General features: G+C 56.2%; 1 protein-coding gene across 1 annotated transcript in view; it reads left to right on the forward strand.

Moving 5' to 3' along the window:
• Positions 1–26228, forward strand: part of CASD1 (CAS1 domain containing 1) — a 108346-nt gene that overhangs the window by 51715 nt on the left and 30403 nt on the right. Inside the window, exons 7-9 of the mRNA XM_068235025.1 lie at positions 844–967; positions 4515–4729; positions 5496–5921. Coding sequence (XP_068091126.1) covers positions 844–967; positions 4515–4729; positions 5496–5921 — 765 coding nt within the window. The remainder of the gene's footprint in view (positions 1–843; positions 968–4514; positions 4730–5495; positions 5922–26228) is intronic.

The raw sequence follows: 26228 nt of genomic DNA on the forward strand, positions 1-26228 counted from the left end.
AGGAGAGGCAGACATGAGCCTGTCTGTGCTGCAGCTGGATGTAAACAATCGGGCTATGCTGTCTTCTAATCCTCCTCCGGGAGCATAAGAGGAGAGGCAGACATGAGCCTGTCTGTGCTGCAGCTGGATGTAAACAATCGGGCTATGCTGTCTTCTAATCCTCCTCCGGGAGCATAAGAGGAGAGGCAGACATGAGCCTGTCTGTGCTGCAGCTGGATGTAAACAATCGGGCTATGCTGTCTTCTAATCCTCCTCCGGGAGGATAAGAGGAGAGGCAGACATGAGCCTGTCTGTGCTGCAGCTGGATGTAAACAATCGGGCTATGCTGTCTTCTAATCCCCCTCCGGGAGCATAAGAGGAGAGGCAGACATGAGCCTGTCTGTGCTGCAGCTGGATGTAAACAATCGGGCTATGCTGTCTTCTAATCCCCCTCCGGGAGGATAAGAGGAGAGGCAGACATGCGCCTGTCTGTGCTGCAGCTGTATGTAAACAGTCGTGTGTATGGGCCTTTACTCTTGACTAATGATTCTGTTTACTTATTTGCATCCTCCGGTCTCTCCGACCTTCCTGTCTGTACCGCCCAAAACTGCTCGGGTCTGTACATCAAGAAATTGTCAATCTACCCTACACCATTTAATCTTCATATAAATTGGTCAGAAAAATCCAACATTCCTGATCTTCTTTTTATAGAATAAAAAATGGAAATTCAATCAGATTTCTTGAATGAATGCAAAAAAAAGTTTTCTGTACAACCGATTTTATTTATTGAACGCGTATAAAATTGGATCTTTTAATTTGTAATGGTGTGTGGCCACCTTTAGAGTTACTTTCTTTTGTTTCCAGTGGTCCATAAAGATAAACAACGCCAGCGCAGAATCCTTCAACCAATACAAGGTGAACCTGACGGACATACAGCCCGTGCTAGGCAAGCTGGCCGACACCAGCGACGTGTACTGGATCTTACAAGGTATGATGATGTGTGCGGGGGAGCGTGATGTCACTGTGACCTCACAGCGCTGATACCGGGGCTCAGTGCCAGCTCAGCATATAGATATACAGTGATCAGTGCCAGCCAGCACCATTCTGTATCCCCCCCCCCCCTCCTTCCCTACAGAATATAGAGACCCGCCTGGCAGTGCTGATACCAGAGCGCAGCATATAGACATACAGTGATCAGTGCCAGCTCAGCATATAGACCTACAGTGATCAGTGCCAGCCAACACCATTCTGTATCTTCCCCCCCCCCCCTACAGAATATAGAGACCCCCCTGGCCTGGCAGTGCTGATACCCGGGCTCAGCATATAGACCTACAGTGATCAGTGCCAGCCAGCACCATATATACAGTCTCTGTACTCCCAGCAGTCATTGTTCTGCCTCCTCTACGAGGAAAGGGCAGCACCACCAGCTCTTTACTGAAATTCCATAAACAGAAGACGACTCTATACACAACAGTCCAGCTGTATCCGTACACAGCCCTGTATCCCGCCATGCTACCAGTCATCAGAAATCTCTGACCGCTACACAAGCCCCACCCACCTGTATACACAACAGTCCCGCTGTATCCGGACACAGCCCTGTATCCTGCCATGCTGCAGTCATCAGAAATCTCTGACCGCTACATAAGCCCCGCCCACCTGTATACACGACGGCCTTCCTGTATCCAGACACAGCCCTGTATCCCGCCATGCTGCCAGTCATCAGAAATCTCTGACCGCTACATAAGCCCCACCCACCTGTATACACGACGGCCTTCCTGTATCCGTACACAGCCCTGTATCCTGCCATGCTGCAGTCATCAGAAATCTCTGAACGCTACATAAGCCCCACCCACCTGTATACACAACAGTCCCGCTGTATCCAGACACAGCCCTGTATCCTGCCATGCTGCCAGTCATCAGAAATCTCTCAGACCGCCACATAAGCCCCACCCACCTGTATACACAACGGCCTTCCTGTATCCGTACACAGCCCTGTATCCCGCCATGCTGCAGTCATCAGACATCTCTGACCGCTACATAAGCCCCACCCACCTGTATACACGACGGCCTTCCTGTATCCAGACACAGCCCTGTATCCCGCCATGCTGCAGTCATCAGACATCTCTGACCGCCACATAAGCCCCACCCACCTGTATACACGACGGCCTTCCTGTATCCAGACACAGCCCTGTATCTTGCCATGCTGCAGTCATCAGACATCTCTGATCGCCACATAAGCCCCACCCACCTGTATACACGACGGCCTTCCTGTATCCAGACACAGCCCTGTATCCCGCCATGCTGCAGTCATCAGACATCTCTGATCGCCACATAAGCCCCACCCACCTGTATACACGACGGCCTTCCTGTATCCAGACACAGCCCTGTATCCCGCCATGCTGCAGTCATCAGAAATCTCTGACCGCTACATAAGCCCCACCCACCTGTATACACGACGGCCTTCCTGTATCCGTACACAGCCCTGTATCCTGCCATGCTGCAGTCATCAGAAATCTCTGAACGCTACATAAGCCCCACCCACCTGTATACACAACAGTCCCGCTGTATCTAGACACAGCCCTGTATCCTGCCATGCTGCCAGTCATCAGAAATCTCTGACCGCTACATAAGCCCCGCCCACCTGTATACACGACGGCCTTCCTGTATCCAGACACAGCCCTGTATCCCGCCATGCTGCCAGTCATCAGAAATCTCTGACCGCTACATAAGCCCCACCCACCTGTATACACTATGGCCTTCCTGTATCCATACACAGCCCTGTATCCTGCCATGCTGCAGTCGTCAGAAATCTCTAAGGTCACTGCATAATCCCCACCCACTTGTCATGGACCAATAGGCACACTGGCAAACTAGCCAATCTCAGACTCCTACCTAAGGCAGCCCTGATTGGGTTATACCAGGGTTATGTCATGTTATGCCCCGGTTAGCCTCGGTTATGTCATGTTATGCCCTGGTTAGCCTCGGTTATATCATGTTATGCCCCGGTTAGCCTCGGTTATGTCATGTTATGCGCCGGTTAGCCTCGGTTATGTCATGTTATGCGCCGGTTAGCCTCGGTTATGTCCTGTTATGCCTCGGTTATGTCCTGTTATGCCTCGGTTATGTCCAGTTATGCCCCGGTTAGCCTCGGTTATGTCATGTTATGCCCCGGTTAGCCTCGGTTATGTCATGTTATGCCCCGGTTAGCCTCGGTTATGTCATGTTATGCGCCGGTTAGCCTCGGTTATGTCATGTTATGCGCCGGTTAGCCTCGGTTATGTCATGTTATGCGCCGGTTAGCCTCGGTTATGTCATGTTATGCCCCGGTTAGCCTCGGTTATGTCATGTTATGCCCCGGTTAGCCTCGGTTATGTCATGTTATGCCCCGGTTAGCCTCGGTTATGTCATGTTATGCGCCGGTTAGCCTCGGTTATGTCATGTTATGCGCCGGTTAGCCTCGGTTATGTCCTGTTATGCGCCGGTTAGCCTCGGTTATGTCATGTTATGCGCCGGTTAGCCTCAGTTATGTCCTGTTATGCCCCGGTTAGCCTCGGTTATGTCCTGTTATGCCCCGGTTAGCCTCGGTTATGTCCTGTTATGCCCCGGTTAGCCTCGGTTATGTCCTGTTATGCCCCGGTTAGCCTCGGTTATGTCATGTTATGCCCCGGTTAGCCTCGGTTATGTCATGTTATGCCCCGGTTAGCCTCGGTTATGTCATGTTATGCCCCGGTTAGCCTCGGTTATGTCATGTTATGCGCCGGTTAGCCTCGGTTATGTCATGTTATGCGCCGGTTATCCTCGGTTATGTCATGTTATGCGCCGGTTAGCCTCGGTTATGTCATGTTATGCTCCGGTTAGCCTCGGTTATGTCATGTTATGCCCCGGTTAGCCTCGGTTATGTCATGTTATGCCCCGGTTAGCCTCGGTTATGTCCTGTTATGCCCCGGTTAGCCTCGGTTATGTCCTGTTATGCCCCGGTTAGCCTCGGTTATGTCATGTTATGCCCCGGTTAGCCTCGGTTATGTCATGTTATGCCCCGGTTAGCCTCGGTTATGTCATGTTATGCGCCGGTTATCCTCGGTTATGTCATGTTATGCGCCGGTTAGCCTCGGTTATGTCATGTTATGCTCCGGTTAGCCTCGGTTATGTCATGTTATGCCCCGGTTAGCCTCGGTTATGTCATGTTATGCCCCGGTTAGCCTCGGTTATGTCATGTTATGCCCCGGTTAGCCTCGGTTATGTCATGTTATTCCCCGGTTAGCCTCGGTTATGTCATGTTATGCCCCGGTTAGCCTCGGTTATGTCATGTTATGCGCCGGTTAGCCTCGGTTATGTCATGTTATGCCCCGGTTAGCCTTGGTTATGTCATGTTATGCCCCGGTTAGCCTCGGTTATGTCATGTTATTCCCCGGTTAGCCTCGGTTATGTCATGTTATGCCCCGGTTAGCCTCGGTTATGTCATGTTATGCCCCGGTTAGCCTCGGTTATGCTCTGGTTATTCCTGGTATCTGACAGGCAGCCTTTCTCCTTTTCAGATCCCGTTTATGAGCAGCTGCTGAGTGACAGCCGCAGGATGATCACCAATGAGAGGATTGACGCGTATAATGAAGCTGCCGCCAGGATATTAAATGGCACCAACAGGAAATCCAAATCAAGGATAAAAATCTTCAGCGTTTCCCGACTCATCTCAGGAGAAGTTATCGAGCAATCGCTGGACGGGCTGCACACGATGGAGAGCAGCAGAGACATTGTGAGTGCCCGCCCCTGAGGAGTGATGGGAGCAGCCAGTGTAGATATACAGAGAGCAGCAGAGACATTGTGAGTGCCCGCCCCTGAGGAGTGATGGGACGAGCCAGTGTAGCTATACAGAGAGCAGCAGCGACATTGAGTGCCTGTCCTTGAAAAATGATGGGACCAGCCAATGTAGAGATATGCAGAGAGGAGTGGTGGGAGGAGCCAGTGTAGATATACAGTGAGCAGTGGAGACATTGTGAGTACCCGCCCCTGAGGAGTAATTGGAGGGGCCAGTGTAAAGCTATACTGAGAAGAGCAGACATTGTGAGTGCCCGCCTCTGCTGAGTGGTGGGAGGGGCCAGTGTACTGATATGCAGAGAGGAAAGTGGGAGGTGCCTGGCGATATTTTAGCAAGGCTGCACAGGTGGGGCGGGGATATTGTCCGGTTTTGCAGGTGACAAAGGAATAGTATACGTTTTTACCAGGTTTAGTAATAGGCTATTGCAAGGCGCCGTAAACGCACCAAGCTGATTGGCCAATCATTAGTGACTTCTGGGTAATGAGTGGTGTACTGACAGGTGGTAGCCATTATGGAGGGAGAAGGAGGTATGGCAGGCGGAACATACTGTGGCCCGGGGGAAGGAGATGCATTCATTTCTCTGGGCTGAGGAGTGTCTGGTGTACGAGGCTGGAGACATTCGCGGTGTCTTCATATAACCGGCCCCAGACACGGCTGATGATATACTCACCTCACATGGATCATCTCTGTCATTCTCATCCAGAGCGCCATGATCCTAATGAACGCTCACTGCAACCGTATCCTGAAGCCTATCGATGGCTCCTGCTGCCAGCCCAGCCCCCCCGTCACCCTCATCCAGAAACTGGCCGCCTGTTTCTTCACCTTGTCCATTGCCGGCTACGTGGTGATCACCGTCATCCAGCGCAGCAAGCACCGCAAGAGTAAGATGTGCACCGACCTGGAGAGCGGCGAGGAGAAGAAACCGGCCTCCGCCACCCCCGCAGCCTCAACACTAGAGGTCGCCCTCTTCTCCCTCTGCAAGCTGGGCCTCATCATGGCCTACTTCTACTTCTGTGACCGAGCCAACCTGTACATGAAGGAGAACAAGTTCTACACCCACTCCTCCTTCTTCATCCCCCTCATCTACATCCTGGTGCTGGGAGTCTTCTACAACGAGAACACCAAAGAGGTATGATGTGTGCTCAGTATGCCGGCTACTGGAGGACGCACAGCTACTTCCTGCTACTGCTTCCCTGCCTCTGCTGCTAAACTCACTAACTCCACCCTCATATGTCTCCCCAGCCACTCCCTGCTCTGCTACTGCTGCCCTGCATCACTCTGCTCCTGCTAACACTCCAACTCCACCTTCATATGCCTTAGCAGCCACTTCCTGCTCTGCTACTGCTTCCTTGCTCCACTCTGCTCCTGCTAACACTCCAACTCCACCTTCATATGTCTCCCCAGCCACTTCCTGCTCTGCTACTGCTTCTCTGCTCTACTCTGCTCCTGCTAACACTCCAACTCCACCTTCATATGCCTCCCCCGCCACTCCCATCTCTGCTACTGCTTCTCTGCTCTACTCTGCTCCTACTAACTCTCCAACTCCACCTTCATATGTCTCCCCAGCCACTCCCTGCTCTGCTACTGCTTCCCTGCTGCACTCTGCTCCTGCTAACACTCCAACTCCACCTTCATATGTCTCCCCAGCCACTCCCATCTCTGCTACTGCTTCCCTGCTCCACTCTGCTCCTACTAACTCTCCAACTCCACCTTCATATGTCTCCCCAGCCACTCCCTGCTCTGCTACTGCTTCCCTGCTCCACTCTGCTCCTGCTAACACTCCAACTCCACCTTCATATGTCTCCCCAGCCACTCCCTGCTCTGCTACTGCTTCCCTGCTCCACTCTGCTCCTGCTAACACTCCAACTCCACCTTCATATGTCTCCCCAGCCACTTCCTGCTCTGCTACTGCTGCCCTGCTCCACTCTGCTCCTGCTAACACTCCGCTCCTGCTAACACTCCAACTCCACCTTCATATGTCTCCCCAGCCACTTCCTGCTCTGCTACTGCTTCCTGCTCCACTCTGCTCCTGCTAACACTCCAACTCCACCTTCATATGTCCCCCCAGCCACTTCCTGCTCTGCTACTGCTTCCCTGCTCCACTCTACTCCTGCTAACACCCCAACTCCACCTTCATATGTCCCCCCAGCCACTTCCTGCTCTGCTACTGCTTCCTGCTCCACTCTGCTCCTGCTAACACTCCAACTCCACCTTCATATGTCCCCCCAGCCACTCCCTGCTCTGCTACTGCTTCCCTGCTCCACTATGCTCCTGCTAACACCCCAACTTCATATGTCCCCCCAGCCACTTCCTGCTCTGCTACTGCTTCCCTGCTCCACTCTGCTCCTGCTAACACTCCAACTCCACCTTCATATGTCTCCCCAGCCACTCCCTGCTCTGCTACCGCTTCCCTGCTCCACTCTGCTCCTGCTAACACCCCAACTCCACCTTCATATGTCCCCCCAGCCACTTCCTGCTCTGCTACTGCTTCCCTGCTCCACTCTGCTCCTGCTAACATTCCAACTCCACCTTCATATGTCCCCCCAGCCACTTCCTGCTCTGCTACTGTTTCCCTGCTCCACTCTGCTCCTACTAACTCTCCAACTCCACCTTCATATGTCTCCCCAGCCACTCCCTGCTCTGCTACTGCTTCCCTGCTCCACTCTGCTCCTGCTAACACTCCAACTCCACCTTCATATGTCTTCCCAGCCACTTCCTGCTCTGCTACTGCTGCCCTGCTCCACTCTGCTCCTGCTAACACTCCAACTCCACCTTCATATGTCTCCCCAGCCACTCCCTGCTCTGCTACTGCTTCCCTGCTCCACTCTGCTCCTGCTAACACCCCAACTCCACCTTCATATGTCTCCCCAGCCACTCCCTGCTCTGCTACTGCTTCCCTGCTCCACTCTGCTCCTGCTAACACCCCAACTCCACCTTCATATGTCTCCCCAGCCACTTCCTGCTCTGCTAATGTTTCCCTGCTCCACTCTGCTCCTGCTAACACTCCAACTCCACCTTCATATGTCTCCCCAGCCACTCCCTGCTCTGCTACTGCTGCCCTGCTCCACTCTGCTCCTGCTAACACTCCAACTCCACCTTCATATGTCCCCCCAGCCACTTCCTGCTCTGCTACTGCTGCCCTGCTCCACTCTGCTCCTGCTAACACTCCAACTCCACCTTCATATGTCTCCCCAGCCACTCCCATCTCTGCTACTGCTTCCCTGCTCCACTCTGCTCCTACTAACTCTCCAACTCCACCTTCATATGTCTCCCCAGCCACTCCCTGCTCTGCTACTGCTTCCCTGCTCCACTCTGCTCCTGCTAACACTCCAACTCCACCTTCATATGTCTCCCCAGCCACTCCCTGCTCTGCTACTGCTTCCCTGCTCCACTCTGCTCCTGCTAACACTCCAACTCCACCTTCATATGTCTCCCCAGCCACTTCCTGCTCTGCTACTGCTTCCCTGCTCCACTCTGCTCCTACTAACTCTCCAACTCCACCTTCATATGTCTCCCCAGCCACTCCCTGCTCTGCTACTGCTTCCCTGCTCCACTCTGCTCCTGCTAACACTCCAACTCCACCTTCATATGTCTCCCCAGCCACTCCCTGCTCTGCTACTGCTTCCCTGCTCCACTCTGCTCCTGCTAACACTCCAACTCCACCTTCATATGTCTCCCCAGCCACTTCCTGCTCTGCTACTGCTGCCCTGCTCCACTCTGCTCCTGCTAACACTCCAACTCCACCTTCATATGTCTCCCCAGCCACTTCCTGCTCTGCTACTGCTTCCTGCTCCACTCTGCTCCTGCTAACACTCCAACTCCACCTTCATATGTCCCCCCAGCCACTTCCTGCTCTGCTACTGCTTCCCTGCTCCACTCTACTCCTGCTAACACCCCAACTCCACCTTCATATGTCCCCCCAGCCACTTCCTGCTCTGCTACTGCTTCCTGCTCCACTCTGCTCCTGCTAACACTCCAACTCCACCTTCATATGTCCCCCCAGCCACTCCCTGCTCTGCTACTGCTTCCCTGCTCCACTATGCTCCTGCTAACACCCCAACTTCATATGTCCCCCCAGCCACTTCCTGCTCTGCTACTGCTTCCCTGCTCCACTCTGCTCCTGCTAACACTCCAACTCCACCTTCATATGTCTCCCCAGCCACTCCCTGCTCTGCTACCGCTTCCCTGCTCCACTCTGCTCCTGCTAACACCCCAACTCCACCTTCATATGTCCCCCCAGCCACTTCCTGCTCTGCTACTGCTTCCCTGCTCCACTCTGCTCCTGCTAACATTCCAACTCCACCTTCATATGTCCCCCCAGCCACTTCCTGCTCTGCTACTGTTTCCCTGCTCCACTCTGCTCCTACTAACTCTCCAACTCCACCTTCATATGTCTCCCCAGCCACTCCCTGCTCTGCTACTGCTTCCCTGCTCCACTCTGCTCCTGCTAACACTCCAACTCCACCTTCATATGTCTTCCCAGCCACTTCCTGCTCTGCTACTGCTGCCCTGCTCCACTCTGCTCCTGCTAACACTCCAACTCCACCTTCATATGTCTCCCCAGCCACTCCCTGCTCTGCTACTGCTTCCCTGCTCCACTCTGCTCCTGCTAACACCCCAACTCCACCTTCATATGTCTCCCCAGCCACTCCCTGCTCTGCTACTGCTTCCCTGCTCCACTCTGCTCCTGCTAACACCCCAACTCCACCTTCATATGTCTCCCCAGCCACTTCCTGCTCTGCTAATGTTTCCCTGCTCCACTCTGCTCCTGCTAACACTCCAACTCCACCTTCATATGTCTCCCCAGCCACTCCCTGCTCTGCTACTGCTGCCCTGCTCCACTCTGCTCCTGCTAACACTCCAACTCCACCTTCATATGTCCCCCCAGCCACTTCCTGCTCTGCTACTGCTTCCCTGCTCCCCTCTGCTCTTGCTAACACTCCAACTCCACCTTCATATGTCTCCCCAGCCACTCCCTGCTCTGCTACTGCTTCCCTGCTCCACTCTGCTCCTGCTAACACTCCAACTCCACCTTCATATGTCTTCCCAGCCACTTCCTGCTCTGCTACTGCTGCCCTGCTCCACTCTGCTCCTGCTAACACTCCAACTCCACCTTCATATGTCTCCCCAGCCACTCCCTGCTCTGCTACTGCTTCCCTGCTCCACTCTGCTCCTGCTAACACCCCAACTCCACCTTCATATGTCTCCCCAGCCACTCCCTGCTCTGCTACTGCTTCCCTGCTCCACTCTGCTCCTGCTAACACCCCAACTCCACCTTCATATGTCTCCCCAGCCACTTCCTGCTCTGCTAATGTTTCCCTGCTCCACTCTGCTCCTGCTAACACTCCAACTCCACCTTCATATGTCTCCCCAGCCACTCCCTGCTCTGCTACTGCTGCCCTGCTCCACTCTGCTCCTGCTAACACTCCAACTCCACCTTCATATGTCCCCCCAGCCACTTCCTGCTCTGCTACTGCTTCCCTGCTCCCCTCTGCTCTTGCTAACACTCCAACTCCACCTTCATATGTCTCCCCAGCCACTCCCTGCTCTGCTACTGCTTCCCTGCTCCACTCTGCTCCTGCTAACACTCCAGATATCCATTTAAAGTATTGAGAGTGATTCCCATGTGCGGAGTTCCCTTGATATTCCTCCCCTGGCAGGAATGAGTGGGGGGATTGAGGAGTGGGATATCGGGGTGAATGTGAGATATAAGGCTTGTGGCTGTTTCTGCAGTTGGGTGTGGAAGTGTTTGTTTATATATAGCCTCACCTGCGTCATTCTACACATTTATTATTTTACGAGTGTGTAAAGCTCTCTGATAAGAGCGCGGGACGTTCGCCATGGTTGGTGGACTTTGTGCCGCGCTCAGTGTGACGCTCTCTACTGAACCTTTCCGCAGCACATCTGTAAGCTCACTCTACAGGCGGCCATTTTCTCCTATCTCCACCTGTCACACTTCTTATGCGAGTGGAGTGAGACTCTGGCCTGCCCCTTCCTGGCTCATTAAGCCACTCTGATTAGCCATCTCTCACCATGTGTAGTCATATGTGATATTCTGTAATATTAGCCGTATTATAATGGTTCAGTGCATAGCTTTTTCCTGTAACGATAGCTCTCAACTGTGCCTCTTTTGGAGGGAGAGTCTCTCTTTGCGTTTCACACACAGATGCGTGGGATTGGTTGGTGGTCAGGAAGCGTGGGATTGGTTGGTGGTCAGGAAGCATGGGATTGGTTGGCAGTCAGGAAGCGTGGGATTGGTTGGCAGTCAGGAAGCGTGGGATTGGTTGGCAGTCAGGAAGCGTGGGATTGGTTGGTGGTCAGGAAGCGTGGGATTGGTTGGTGGTCAGGAAGCATGGGATTGGTTGGTGGTCAGGAAGCATGGGATTGGTTGGCAGTCAGGAAGCGTGGGATTGGTTGGCAGTCAGGAAGCGTGGGATTGGTTGGTGGTCAGGAAGCGTGGGATTGGTTGGCAGTCAGGAAGCGTGGGATTGGTTGGTGGTCAGGAAGCGTGGGATTGGTTGGTGGTCAGGAAGCATGGGATTGGTTGGTGGTCAGGAAGCATGGGATTGGTTGGCAGTCAGGAAGCGTGGGATTGGTTGGCAGTCAGGAAGCGTGGGATTGGTTGGTGGTCAGGAAGCATGGGATTGGTTGGCAGTCAGGAAGCGTGGGATTGGTTGGCAGTCAGGAAGCGTGGGATTGGTTGGAGGTCAGGAAGCGTGGGATTGGCTGGTGGTCAGGAACCGTGGGATTGGCTGGTGGTCAGGAAGCGTAGGATTGGCTGGTGGTCAGGAAGCGTGGGATTGGTTGGCGCTCAGGAAGTGTGGGATTGATTGGAGGTCAGGAAGCGTGGGATTGGCTGGCGCTCAGGAAGCGTGGGATTGGCTGGCGCTCAGGAAGCGTGGGATTGGCTGGCGCTCAGGAAGCGTGGGATTGGCTGGCAGTCAGGAAGCGTGGGATTGGTTGGAGGTCAGGAAGCGTGGGATTGGTTGGCGGTCAGGAAGTGTGGAATTGGCTAATGGTCAGGAAGCGTGGGATTGGTTGGCAGTCAGGAAGCGTGGGATTGGCTGTTGGTGAAAAAGCGTGGGATTGGCTGGCGGTCAGGAAGTTTGGGATTGGTTGGAGCTCAGGAAGCGTGGGATTGGTTAGCGGTCAGGAAGCATGGGATTGGCTAATGGTCAGGAGACGTGAGATTAGTTGGCGTTTTAGATTAGTTGGCGCTCAGGAAGCGTGGGATTGGTTGGCAGCGTGGGTTTGGCTGGCGGCGGTCAGGAAGCATGGGATTGGCTAAGGGGGTTGGCGGTCAGGAAGCGTATGATTGGTTGGTGGTCAGGAAGCAGCGGTCAGGAAGCTTGGGATTGGTTGGCGCTCAGGATGCGTGGGATTGGTTGGCGCTCAGGAAGCGTGGGATTGGTTGGCGCTCAGGGAGCGTGGGATTGGTTGGTGGTCAGGAAGCATGGGATTGGTTGGTGGTCAGGAAGCATGGGATTGGTTGGTGGTCAGGAAGTGTGGGATTGGTTGGCAGTCAGGAAGCGTGGGATTGGCTGGCGCTCAGGAAGCGTGGGATTGGTTAGCGGTCAGGAAGCATGGGATTGGTTGGTGGTCAGGAAGCATGGGATTGGTTGGTGGTCAGGAAGCGTGGGATTGGTTAGCGTCAGGAAGCATGGGATTGGTTAGCGGTCAGGAAGCATGGGATTGGTTGGCACTCAGGGAGCGTGGGATTGGTTGGCGGTCAGGAAGCGTGGGATTGGTTGGTGGTCAGGAAGCATGGGATTGGTTGGTGGTCAGGAAGCATGGGATTGGTTGGCAGTCAGGAAGCGTGGGATTGGTTGGCAGTCAGGAAGCGTGGGATTGGTTGGTGGTCAGGAAGCATGGGATTGGTTGGCAGTCAGGAAGCGTGGGATTGGTTGGTGGTCAGGAAGCATGGGATTGGTTGGTGGTCAGGAAGCATGGGATTGGTTGGTGGTCAGGAAGCATGGGATTGGTTGGCAGTCAGGAAGCGTGGGATTGGTTGGCAGTCAGGAAGCGTGGGATTGGTTGGTGGTCAGGAAGCATGGGATTGGTTGGCAGTCAGGAAGCGTGGGATTGGTTGGCAGTCAGGAAGCGTGGGATTGGTTGGAGGTCAGGAAGCGTGGGATTGGCTGGTGGTCAGGAACCGTGGGATTGGCTGGTGGTCAGGAAGCGTAGGATTGGCTGGTGGTCAGGAAGCGTAGGATTGGCTGGTGGTCAGGAAGCGTGGGATTGGTTGGCGCTCAGGAAGTGTGGGATTGATTGGAGGTCAGGAAGCGTGGGATTGGCTGGCGCTCAGGAAGCGTGGGATTGGCTGGCGCTCAGGAAGCGTGGGATTGGCTGGCGCTCAGGAAGCGTGGGATTGGCTGGCAGTCAGGAAGCGTGGGATTGGTTGGAGGTCAGGAAGCGTGGGATTGGTTGGCGGTCAGGAAGTGTGGAATTGGCTAATGGTCAGGAAGCGTGGGATTGGTTGGCAGTCAGGAAGCGTGGGATTGGCTGTTGGTGAAAAAGCGTGGGATTGGCTGGCGGTCAGGAAGTTTGGGATTGGTTGGAGCTCAGGAAGCGTGGGATTGGTTAGCGGTCAGGAAGCATGGGATTGGCTAATGGTCAGGAGACGTGAGATTAGTTGGCGTTTTAGATTAGTTGGCGCTCAGGAAGCGTGGGATTGGTTGGCAGCGTGGGTTTGGCTGGCGGCGGTCAGGAAGCATGGGATTGGCTAAGGGGGTTGGCGGTCAGGAAGCGTATGATTGGTTGGTGGTCAGGAAGCAGCGGTCAGGAAGCTTGGGATTGGTTGGCGCTCAGGATGCGTGGGATTGGTTGGCGCTCAGGAAGCGTGGGATTGGTTGGCGCTCAGGGAGCGTGGGATTGGTTGGTGGTCAGGAAGCATGGGATTGGTTGGTGGTCAGGAAGCATGGGATTGGTTGGTGGTCAGGAAGTGTGGGATTGGTTGGCAGTCAGGAAGCGTGGGATTGGCTGGCGCTCAGGAAGCGTGGGATTGGTTAGCGGTCAGGAAGCATGGGATTGGTTGGTGGTCAGGAAGCATGGGATTGGTTGGTGGTCAGGAAGCGTGGGATTGGTTAGCGTCAGGAAGCATGGGATTGGTTAGCGGTCAGGAAGCATGGGATTGGTTGGCACTCAGGGAGCGTGGGATTGGTTGGCGGTCAGGAAGCGTGGGATTGGTTGGTGGTCAGGAAGCATGGGATTGGCTGGCGCTCAGGAAGCGTGGGATTGGTTGGCGGTCAGGAAGCGTGGGATTGGTTGGTGGTCAGGAAGCATGGGATTGGTTGGCACTCAGGGAGCGTGGGATTGGCTGGCGCTCAGGAAGCGTGGGATTGGTTGGCACTCATGGAAGTGTGGGGTGGGTTGGCAGTCAGGAAGCGTGGGATTGGTTTGTGCTCAGGAAGCATGGGATTGGCATGGCGGTCAGGAAGCGTGGGATTGGCTGGTGGTCAGAAAGCGTGGGATTGGCTGGCGCTCAGGAAGCGTGGGATTGGCTGGTGGTCAGGAAGCGTGGGATTGGCTGGCGCTCAGGAAGCGTGGGATTGGCTGGTGGTCAGGAAGCGCAGGATTGGCTGGTGGTCAGGAAGCGTGGGATTGGTTGGCGCTCAGGAAGTGTGGGATTGGAGGTCAGGAAGTATGGGATTGGAGGTCAGGAAGTGTGGGATTGGAGGTCAGGAAGTGTGGGATTGGAGGTCAGGAAGTGTGAGATTGGAGGTCAGGAAGTGTGGGATTGGAGGTCAGGAAGTGTGGGATTGGAGGTCAGGAAGTGTGGGATTGGTTGGAGGTCAGGAAGCATGGGATTGGCTGGCGCTCAGAAAGCGTGGGATTGGCTGGTGGTCAGGGAGCGTGGGATTGGTTGGCACTCAGGGAGCGTGGGATTGGTTGGCGCTCAGGAAGCGTGGGATTGGTTGGAGGTCAGGAAGTGTGGGATTGGTTGGAGGTCAGGAAGCGTGGGATTGGCTGGCGCTCAGGAAGCGTGGGATTGGCTGGCGCTCAGGAAGCGTGGGATTGGCTGGCGGTCAGGAAGCGTAGGATTGGCTGGTGGTCAGGAAGCGTGGGATTGGTTGGCGCTCAGGAAGTGTGGGATTGATTGGAGGTCAGGAAGCGTGGGATTGGCTGGTGCTCAGGAAGCGTGGGATTGGCTGGCGCTCAGGAAGCGTGGGATTGGCTGGCAGTCAGGAAGTGTGGGATTGGCTGGCAGTCAGGAAGCTTGGGATTGGTTGGAGGTCAGGAAGCGTGGGATTGGTTGGCGGTCAGGAAGCGTGGAATTGGCTAATGGTCAGGAAGCGTGGGATTGGTTGGCAGTCAGGAAGTGTGGGATTGGCTGTTGGTGAAAAAGCGTGGGATTGGCTGGCGCTCAGGAAGCGTGGGATTGGTTAGCGGTCAGGAAGCGTGGGATTGGCTAATGGTCAGGAGACGTGAGATTAGTTGGCGTTTTAGATTAGTTGGCGCTCAGGAAGCGTGGGATTGGTTGGCAGAGTGGGTTTGGCTGGCGGCGGTCAGGAAGCGTGGGATTGGCTGGGGGGGTTGGCGGTCAGAAAGCGTATGATTGGTTGGCGGTCAGGAAGCTTGGGATTGGTTGGCGCTCAGGAAGCGTGGGATTGGTTGGCGCTCAGGGAGCGTGGGATTGGTTGGCGCTCAGGAAGCGTGGGATTGGTTGGTGCTCAGGAAGCGTGGGATTGGTTGGCACTCAGGAAGCGTGGGATTGGTTGGCGCAAGCGTGGGATTGGTTGGCGCTCAGGAAGCGTGGGATTGGTTGGCGCTCAGGAAGCGTGGGATTGGTTGGCGTTCAGGAAGCGTGGGATTGGCTGGCAGTCAGGAAGCGTGGGATTGGCTGTTCGTGAGGAAGCATGGGATTGGTTGGCGGTCAGGAAGCGTGGGATTGGCTGTTGGTGAAAAAGCGTGGGATTGGCTGGCGGTCAGGAAGTTTGGGATTGGTTGGCGGTCAGGAAGCATGGGATTGGTTGGCTGTAATGAAGTTTGGGATTGGTTGGCGGTCAGGAAGCATGGGATTGGTTGGCTGTAATGAAGTTAGGGATTGGTTGGAGGTAATGAAGTTAGGGATTGGTTGGAGGTCAGGAAGCGTGGGAGTGGTTGGCGGTCAGGAAGCATGGGATTGGTTGGCTGTAATGAAGTTTGGGATTAGTTCGAGGTCAGGATGCGTGGGATTGGTTGGCGGTCAGGAAGCGTGGGATTGGTTTGCGGTCAGGAAGCGTGGGATTGGTTGGTGATCAGGAGATGTGGGATTGGCTGTGCTCGTCAGGAAGCGGGGGATCAGCTGGCGGTCAGGAAGCGTGGGATCGGCTGGCGGTCAGGAAGCGTGGGATTGGCTGGCGGTCAGGAAGTTTGGGATCGGTTGGCGGTCGGGAAGCGTGGGATCGGCTGGCGGTCAGGAAGCGTGGGATTGGCTGGCGGTCAGGAAGCGTGAGATTTGTTGACGGTCAGGAAGCATGGGATTGGCTGGCGGCGGTCAGGAAGCGTGGGATTGGCTGGGGGTCAGGAAGCGTGGGATTGGCTGGGAGTCAGGAAGGGTGGGATTGGTTGGCGGGCAGGAAGCATGTGATTGGTTGGCGGTCAGGAAGCGTGGGATTGGTTGGCGGTCAGGAAACGTGGGATTGGCAGGCGTTCAGGAAGCGTGGGATTGGTTGGCGCTCAGGAAGCGTGGGATTGGTTGGCGCTCAGTAAGCGTGGGATTGGTTGGCGCTCAGGAAGCGTGAGATTGGTTGGCGCTTAAGAAGTGTGGGATTGGCTGGCAGTCAGGAAGCGTAGGATTGGCAGGCGTTCAGGAAGCGTGGGATTGGTTGGAGGTCAGGAAGCGTGGGATTGGCTGGCGGTGAAAAAGTGTGGGATTGGCTGGCGGTCAGGAAGCGTGGGATTGGTTGGTGGTCAGGAAGCGTGGGATTGGTTGGTGGTCAGGAAGCGTGGGATTGGTTAGCGGTCAGGAAGCATGGGATTGGCTAATGGTCAGGAAGAGTGGGATTGGTTGGCGGTCAGGAAGAGTGGGATTGGTTGGTGCTCAGGAAGCGTGGGATTGGTTGGCGGTCAGGAAGCATGGGATTGGCTAATGGTCAGGAAGAGTGGGATTGGTTGGCGCTCAGGAAGCGTGGGGTTGGCTAATGGTCAGGAAGCGTGGGATTGGCTGGCGGTCATGAAGCGTGGGATTGGTTGGCGCTCAGGAAGCGTTAGATTGGTTGGCGGTCAGGAAGTGTGGAATTGGCTAATGGTCAGGAAGTGTGGGATTGGTTGGCAGTCAGGAAGCGTGGGATTGGCTGGCGATCAGGAAGTTTGGGATTGGTTGGAGCTCAGGAAGCGTGGGATTGGTTAGCGGTCAGGAAGCGTGGGATTGGCTAATGGTCAGGAGACGTGAGATTAGTTGGCGCTCAGGAAGTGTGGGATTGGTTGGCAGAGTGGGTTTGGCTGGCGGCGGTCAGGAAGCGTGGGATTGGCTGGGGGGGTTGGCGGTCAGGAAGCGTATGATTGGTTGGCGGTCAGGAAGCAGCGGTCAGGAAGTTTGGGATTGGTTGGCGCTCAGGATGCGCGGGATTGGTTGGCACTCAGGATGCGCGGGATTGGTTGGCGCTCAGGAAGCGTGGGATTAGTTGGCGCTCAGGGAGCGTGGGATTGGTTGGCGCTCAGGAAGTGTGGGATTGGTTGGTGCTCAGGAAGCGTGGGATTGGTTGGCACTCAGGAAGCGTGGGATTGGTTGGCGCAAGCGTGGGATTGGTTGGTGCTCAGGAAGCGTGGGATTGGCTGGCGTTCAGGAAGCGTGGGATTGGCTGGCAGTCAGGAAGCATAGGATTGGCTGTTCGTGAGGAAGCATGGGATTGGTTGGCGGTCAGGAAGCGTGGGATTGGCTGTTGGTGAAAAAGCGTGGGATTGGCTGGCGGTCAGGAAGTTTGGGATTGGTTGGCGGTCAGGAAGCATGGGATTGGTTGGCTGTAATGAAGTTTGGGATTGGTTGGAGGTCAGGAAGCGTGGGATTGGCTAATAGTCAGGAAGCATGGGATTGGTTGGCTGTAATGAAGTTAGGGATTGGTTGGAGGTAATGAAGTTAGGGATTGGTTGGAGGTCAGGAAGCGTGGGAGTGGTTGGCGGTCAGGAAGCATGGGATTGGTTGGCTGTAATGAAGTTTGGGATTAGTTCGAGGTCAGGATGCGTGGGATTGGTTGGCGGTCAGGAAGCGTGGGATTGGTTTGCGGTCAGGAAGCGTGGGATTGGTTGGTGATCAGGAGATGTGGGATTGGCTGTGCTCGTCAGGAAGCGTGGGATCAGCTGGCGGTCAGGAAGCGTGGGATCGGCTGGCGGTCAGGAAGCGTGGGATTGGCTGGCGGTCAGGAAGTTTGGGATCGGTTGGCGGTCGGGAAGCGTGGGATCGGTTAGTGGTCAGGAAGCGTGAGATTTGTTGACGGTCAGGAAGCATGGGATTGGCTGGCGGCGGTCAGGAAGCGTGGGATTGGCTGGGGGTCAGGAAGCGTGGGATTGGCTGGGAGTCAGGAAGCGTGGGATTGGTTGGCGGTCAGGAAGCATGTGATTGGTTGGCGGTCAGGAAGCGTGGGATTGGTTGGCGGTCAGGAAACGTGGGATTGGCAGGCGTTCAGGAAGCGTGGGATTGGCAGGCGTTCAGGAAGCGTGGGATTGGTTGGCGCTCAGGAAGCGTGGGATTGGTTGGCGCTCAGGAAGCGTGGGATTGGTTGGCGCTCAGGAAGCGTGGGATTGGTTGGCGCTTAAGAAGCGTGGGATTGGCTGGCAGTCAGGAAGCGTAGGATTGGCAGGCGTTCAGGAAGCGTGGGATTGGTTGGAGGTCAGGAAGCGTGGGATTGGCTGGCGGTCAGGAAGCTTGGGATTGGTTGGAGGTTAGGAAGCGTGGGATTGGCTAATGGCCAAGAAGCGTGGGGTTGGTTAGCGGTCAGGAAGCGTGGGATTGGCTGTTGATGAAAAAGCGTGGGATTGGCTGGCGGTCAGGATGTTTGGGATTGGTTAGCGGTCAGGAAGCGTGGGATTGGTTGGTGGTCAGGAAGCGTGGGATTGGTTGGTGGTCAGGAAGCGTGGGATTGGTTAGCGGTCAGGAAGCATGGGATTGGCTAATGGTCAGGAAGAGTGGGATTGGTTGGTGCTCAGGAAGCGTGGGATTGGTTGGCGGTCAGGAAGCATGGGATTGGCTAATGTTCAGGAAGAGTGGGATTGGTTGGCGCTCAGGAAGCGTGGGGTTGGCTAATGGTCAGGAAGAGTGGGATTGGTTTGCGGTCAGAAAGCGTGGGATTGGCTGGCGGTCAGGAAGCGTGGGATTGGTTGGCGCTCAGGAAGCGTCGGATTGGTTGGCACTCAGGAAGCCTGGGATTGGTTTGCTTTCAGGAAGCGTGGGATTGGTTGGCAGCATGGGTTTGTTTGGCAGTGAGAAAGCGTGGGATTGGTTGGCGGTGGTCAGGAAGTGTGGGATTGGTTGGCGGTCAGGAAGCATGGGATTCGTTGGTGGTCAGGAAGCGTGGGGTTGGTTGGCGGTCAGGAAGCGTGGGATTGGCTGGCCGTCAGGAAGCGTGGGATTGGCTGGCCGTCAGGAAGCGTGGGATTGGCTGTGCTCGTCAGGAAGCGTGGGATTGGTTGGCGGTCAGGGAGCGTGGGATTGGCTGTGCTCGTCAGGAAGCATGGGATTGGTTGGCGGTCAGGAAGCGTGGGATTGGTTGGTGGTCAGGAAGCGTGGGATTGGTTGGTGGTCAGGAAGCGTGGGATTGGCTGTGCTCGTCAGGAAGCGTGGGATTGGTTGGCGGTCAGGAAGCGTGGGATTGGTTGGCGGTCAGGAAGCGTGGGATTGGTTGGCGGTCAGGAAGCGTGGGATTGGTTGGCGGTCAGGAAGCGTGGGATTGGTTGGCGGTCAGGAAGCGTGGGATTGGTTGGCGGTCAGGAAGCTTGGGATTGGTTGGTGGTCAGGAAGTGTGGGATTGGCTGTGCTCGTCAGGAAGCGTGGGATTGGTTGGTGGTCAGGAAGCGTGGGATTGGCTGTGCTCGTCAGGAAGCGTGGGATTGGCTGTGCTCGTCAGGAAGCGTGGGATTGGTTGGCGGTCAGGAAGCGTGGGATTGGTTGGCGGTCAGGAAGCGTGGGATTGGTTAGCGGTCAAGAAGCGTGGGATTGGTTGCCGCTCAGGATGCGTGGGATTGGCTGGCGGTCAGGAAGCATGGGATTGGCAGGCGTTCAGGAAACGTGGGATTGGCAGGCGTTCAGGAAGCGTGGGATTGGCAGGCGTTCAGGAAGCGTGGGATTGGCAGGCGCTCAGGAAGCGTGGGATTGGCAGGCGCTCAGGAAGCGTGGGATTGGCAGGCGCTCAGGAAGCGTGGGATTGGTTGGCGCTCCGGAAGCGTGGGATTGGTTGGCGCTCCGGAAGCATGGGATTGGTTTGCGCTCCGGAAGCGTGGGATTGGTTGGCGCTCAGGAAGCGTGGGATTGGTTGGTGCTCAAGAAGCGTGGGATTGGCTGGCAGTCAGGAAGCGTAGGATTGGCAGGCGTTCAGGAAGCGTGGGATTGGTTGGAGGTCAGGAAGCGTGGGATTGGCTGGCGGTCAGGAAGCGTGGGATTGGCTGGCGGTCAGGAAGCTTGGGATTGGTTGGAGGTCAGGAAGCGTGGGATTAGCTAATGGTCAGGAAGCGTGGGATTGGTTCGAAGTCAGGAAGCGTGGGATTGGCTGGCGGTCAGGAAGCTTGGGATTGGTTGGAGGTCAGGAAGCGTGGGATTGGCTAATGGTCAGGAAGCATGGGATTGGTTAGCGGTCAGGAAGTGTGGGATTGGCTGTTGGTGAAAAAGCGTGGGATTGGCTGGCGGTCAGGATGTTTGGGATTGGTTAATGGTCAGGAAGCGTGGGACTGGTTGGTGTTTAGGAAGCGTGGGACTGGTTGGTGTTTAGGAAGCGTGGGATTGGTTGGTGGTCAGGAAGCGTGGGATTGGTTAGCGGTCAGGAAGCATGGGATTGGCTAATGGTCAGGAAGCGTGCGATTGGTTGGCGCTCAGGAAGCGTGGGATTGGCTGGCGGTAAGGAAGCGTGGGATTGGCTGGCGGTTAGGAAGCGTGGGATTGGTTGTTGCTCAGGAAGCGTGGGATTGGCTGGCGGTCAGGAAGTGTCGAATTGGCTGGCGGTCAGAAAGCGTGGGATTGGCTGGCGGTCAGGAAGCGTGGGATTGGTTGGCGCTCAGGAAGCGTAGGATTAGTTGGCGCTCAGGAAGCCTGGGATTGGTTTGCTTTCAGTAAGCGTGGGATTGGTTGGCAGCGTGGGTTTGTTTGGCAGTGAGGAAGCGTGGGATTGGTTGGCGGTGGTCAGGAAGTGTTGGATTGGTTGGCGGTCAGGAAGCATGGGATTGGTTGGCGGTCAGGAAGCATGGGATTGGTTGGCTGTAAGGAAGTTTGGGATTGGCTGGCGGTCAGGAAGCTTGGGATTGGTTGGAGGTCAGGAAGCGTGGGATTGGCTAATGGTCAGGAAGCGTGGGATTGGTTAGCGGTCAGGAAGTGTGGGATTGGCTGTTGGTGAAAAAGCGTGGGATTGGCTGGCGGTCAGGATGTTTGGGATTGGTTAGCGGTCAGGAAGCGTGGGATTGGTTGGTGGTCAGGAAGCGTGGGATTGGTTGGTGGTCAGGAAGCGTGGGATTGGTTAGCGGTCAGGAAGCATGGGATTGGCTAATGGTCAGGAAGAGTGGGATTGGTTGGCGCTCAGAAAGCGTGGGGTTGGCTAATGGTCAGGAAGCGTGGGATTGGTTGGCGCTCAGGAAGCGTGGGATTGGCTGTGCTCGTCAGGAAGCGTGGGATTGATTGGTGGTCAGGAAGCGTGGGAATGATTGGTGGTCAGGAAGCGTGAGATTGATTGGTGGTCAGGAAGCGTGGGGTTGGTTGGCAGTCAGGAAGCGTGGGGTTGGTTGGCAGTCAGGAAGCGTGGGGTTGGTTGGTGGTCAGGAAGAGTGGGGTTGGTTGGCGGTCAGGAAGCGTGGGATTGGTTGGCGGTCAGGAAGCGTGGGATTGGCTGTGCTCGTCAGGAAGCGTGGGATTGATTGGTGGTCAGGAAGCGTGAGATTGATTGGTGGTCAGGAAGCGTGGGGTTGGTTGGCGGTCAGGAAGCGTGGGGTTGGTTTGCGGTCAGGAAGCGTGGGATTGGCTGGCCGTCAGGAAGCGTGGGATTGGCTAATGGTCAGGAAGCGTGCGATTGGTTGGCGCTCAGGAAGCGTGGGATTGGCTGGCGGTCAGGAAGCGTGGGATTGGCTGGCGGTTAGGAAGCGTGGGATTGGTTGTTGCTCAGGAAGCGTGGGATTGGCTGGCGGTCAGGAAGTGTCGAATTGGCTGGCGGTCAGAAAGCGTGGGATTGGCTGGCGGTCAGGAAGCGTGGGATTGGTTGGCGCTCAGGAAGCGTAGGATTAGTTGGCGCTCAGGAAGCCTGGGATTGGTTTGCTTTCAGTAAGCGTGGGATTGGTTGGCAGCGTGGGTTTGTTTGGCAGTGAGGAAGCGTGGGATTGGTTGGCGGTGGTCAGGAAGTGTTGGATTGGTTGGCGGTCAGGAAGCATGGGATTGGTTGGCGGTCAGGAAGCATGGGATTGGTTGGCTGTAAGGAAGTTTGGGATTGGCTGGCGGTCAGGAAGCTTGGGATTGGTTGGAGGTCAGGAAGCGTGGGATTGGCTAATGGTCAGGAAGCGTGGGATTGGTTAGCGGTCAGGAAGTGTGGGATTGGCTGTTGGTGAAAAAGCGTGGGATTGGCTGGCGGTCAGGATGTTTGGGATTGGTTAGCGGTCAGGAAGCGTGGGATTGGTTGGTGGTCAGGAAGCGTGGGATTGGTTGGTGGTCAGGAAGCGTGGGATTGGTTAGCGGTCAGGAAGCATGGGATTGGCTAATGGTCAGGAAGAGTGGGATTGGTTGGCGCTCAGAAAGCGTGGGGTTGGCTAATGGTCAGGAAGCGTGGGATTGGTTGGCGCTCAGGAAGCGTGGGATTGATTGGTGGTCAGGAAGCGTGGGAATGATTGGTGGTCAGGAAGCGTGAGATTGATTGGTGGTCAGGAAGCGTGGGGTTGGTTGGCAGTCAGGAAGCGTGGGGTTGGTTGGCAGTCAGGAAGCGTGGGGTTGGTTGGTGGTCAGGAAGAGTGGGGTTGGTTGGCGGTCAGGAAGCGTGGGATTGGTTGGCGGTCAGGAAGCGTGGGATTGGCTGTGCTCGTCAGGAAGCGTGGGATTGATTGGTGGTCAGGAAGCGTGAGATTGATTGGTGGTCAGGAAGCGTGGGGTTGGTTGGCGGTCAGGAAGCGTGGGGTTGGTTTGCGGTCAGGAAGCGTGGGATTGGCTGGCCGTCAGGAAGCGTGGGATTGGCTGGCCGTCAGGAAGCGTGGGATTGGCTGGCCGTCAGGAAGCGTGGGATTGATTGGTGGTCAGGAAGGGTGGGGTTGGTTGGCGGTCAGGAAGCGTGGGGTTGGTTGGCGGTCAGGAAGCGTGGGATTGGTTGGCGGTCAGGAAGCGTGGGATTGGTTGGCCGTCGGGAAGCGTGGGATTGGCTGGCCGTCAGGAAGCGTGGGATTGGCTGGCCGTCAGGAAGCGTGGGATTGATTGGTGGTCAGGAAGGGTGGGGTTGGTTGGCGGTCAGGAAGCGTGGGGTTGGTTGGCGGTCAGGAAGCGTGGGATTGGTTGGCGGTCAGGAAGCGTGGGATTGGTTGGCCGTCGGGAAGCGTGGGATTGGCTGGCCGTCAGGAAGCGTGGGATTGGCTGTGCTCGTCAGGAAGCATGGGATTGGTTGGCGGTCAGGAAGCGTGGGATTGGTTGGTGGTCAGGAAGCGTGGGATTGGCTGTGCTCGTCAGGAAGCGTGGGATTGGTTGGCGGTCAGGAAGAGTGGGATTGGCTGTGCTCGTCAGGAAGCATGGGATTGGTTGGCGTTCAGGAAGCGTGGGATTGGTTGGTGGTCAGGAAGCGTGGGATTGCTTAGCGGTCAGGAAGCGTGGGATTGGCTGCTGGTGAAAAAGCGTGGGATTGGCTGGCGGTCAGAATGTTTGGGATTGGTTAGCGGTCAGGAAGCGTGGGATTGGTTGGTGGTGAGGAAGCGTGGGATTGGCTGTGCTCGTCAGGAAGCGTGGGATTGGTTGGTGGTCAGGAAGCGTGGGATTGGTTTGCGGTCAGGAAGCGTGGGATTGGTTGGTGATCAGGAGATGTGGGATTGGCTGTGCTCGTCAGGAAGCGTGGGATCAGCTGGCGGTCAGGAAGCGTGGGATCGGCTGGCGGTCAGGAAGCATGGGATTGGCTGGCGGTCAGGAAGTTTGGGATCGGTTGGCGGTCGGGAAGCGTGGGATCGGTTAGTGGTCAGGAAGCGTGAGATTTGTTGACGGTCAGGAAGCATGGGATTGGCTGGCGGCGGTCAGGAAGCGTGGGATTGGCTGGGGGTCAGGAAGCGTGGGATTGGCTGGGAGTCAGGAAGCGTGGGATTGGTTGGCGGTCAGGAAGCGTGGGATTGGTTGGCGGTCAGGAAACATGGGATTGGCAGGCGTTCAGGAAGCGTGGGATTGGCAGGCGTTCAGGAAGCGTGGGATTGGTTGGCGCTCAGGAAGCGTGGGATTGGTTGGCGCTCAGGAAGCGTGGGATTGGTTGGCGCTCAGGAAGCGTGGGATTGGTTGGCGCTTAAGAAGCGTGGGATTGGCTGGCAGTCAGGAAGCGTAGGATTGGCAGGCGTTCAGGAAGCGTGGGATTGGTTGGAGGTCAGGAAGCGTGGGATTGGCTGGCGGTCAGGAAGCTTGGGATTGGTTGGAGGTTAGGAAGCGTGGGATTGGCTAATGGCCAAGAAGCGTGGGATTGGTTAGCGGTCAGGAAGCGTGGGATTGGCTGTTGATGAAAAAGCGTGGGATTGGCTGGCGGTCAGGATGTTTGGGATTGGTTAGCGGTCAGGAAGCGTGGGATTGGTTGGTGGTCAGGAAGCGTGGGATTGGTTGGTGGTCAGGAAGCGTGGGATTGGTTGGTGGTCAGGAAGCGTGGGATTGGTTAGCGGTCAGGAAGCATGGGATTGGCTAATGGTCAGGAAGAGTGGGATTGGTTGGTGCTCAGGAAGCGTGGGATTGGTTGGCGGTCAGGAAGCATGGGATTGGCTAATGTTCAGGAAGAGTGGGATTGGTTGGCGCTCAGGAAGCGTGGGGTTGGCTAATGGTCAGGAAGAGTGGGATTGGTTTGCGGTCAGAAAGCGTGGGATTGGCTGGCGGTCAGGAAGCGTGGGATTGGTTGGCGCTCAGGAAGCGTCGGATTGGTTGGCACTCAGGAAGCCTGGGATTGGTTTGCTTTCAGGAAGCGTGGGATTGGTTGGCAGCATGGGTTTGTTTGGCAGTGAGAAAGCGTGGGATTGGTTGGCGGTGGTCAGGAAGTGTGGGATTGGTTGGCGGTCAGGAAGCATGGGATTCGTTGGTGGTCAGGAAGCGTGGGGTTGGTTGGCGGTCAGGAAGCGTGGGATTGGCTGGCCGTCAGGAAGCGTGGGATTGGCTGGCCGTCAGGAAGCGTGGGATTGGCTGTGCTCGTCAGGAAGCGTGGGATTGGTTGGCGGTCAGGGAGCGTGGGATTGGCTGTGCTCGTCAGGAAGCATGGGATTGGTTGGCGGTCAGGAAGCGTGGGATTGGTTGGTGGTCAGGAAGCGTGGGATTGGTTGGTGGTCAGGAAGCGTGGGATTGGCTGTGCTCGTCAGGAAGCGTGGGATTGGTTGGCGGTCAGGAAGCGTGGGATTGGTTGGCGGTCAGGAAGCGTGGGATTGGTTGGCGGTCAGGAAGCGTGGGATTGGTTGGCGGTCAGGAAGCGTGGGATTGGTTGGCGGTCAGGAAGCTTGGGATTGGTTGGTGGTCAGGAAGTGTGGGATTGGCTGTGCTCGTCAGGAAGCGTGGGATTGGTTGGTGGTCAGGAAGCGTGGGATTGGCTGTGCTCGTCAGGAAGCGTGGGATTGGCTGTGCTCGTCAGGAAGCGTGGGATTGGTTGGCGGTCAGGAAGCGTGGGATTGGTTGGCGGTCAGGAAGCGTGGGATTGGTTGGCGGTCAGGAAGCGTGGGATTGGTTGGCGGTCAGGAAGTGTGGGATTGGTTAGCGGTCAAGAAGCGTGGGATTGGTTGCCGCTCAGGATGCGTGGGATTGGCTGGCGGTCAGGAAGCATGGGATTGGCAGGCGTTCAGGAAACGTGGGATTGGCAGGCGTTCAGGAAGCGTGGGATTGGCAGGCGTTCAGGAAGCGTGGGATTGGCAGGCGCTCAGGAAGCGTGGGATTGGCAGGCGCTCAGGAAGCGTGGGATTGGCAGGCGCTCAGGAAGCGTGGGATTGGTTGGCGCTCCGGAAGCGTGGGATTGGTTGGCGCTCCGGAAGCATGGGATTGGTTTGCGCTCCGGAAGCGTGGGATTGGTTGGCGCTCAGGAAGCGTGGGATTGGTTGGTGCTCAAGAAGCGTGGGATTGGCTGGCAGTCAGGAAGCGTAG

The sequence above is a fragment of the Hyperolius riggenbachi genome, chromosome 5, assembly GCF_040937935.1.
Source record: "Hyperolius riggenbachi isolate aHypRig1 chromosome 5, aHypRig1.pri, whole genome shotgun sequence".
NCBI lineage: Eukaryota > Metazoa > Chordata > Amphibia > Anura > Hyperoliidae > Hyperolius > Hyperolius riggenbachi.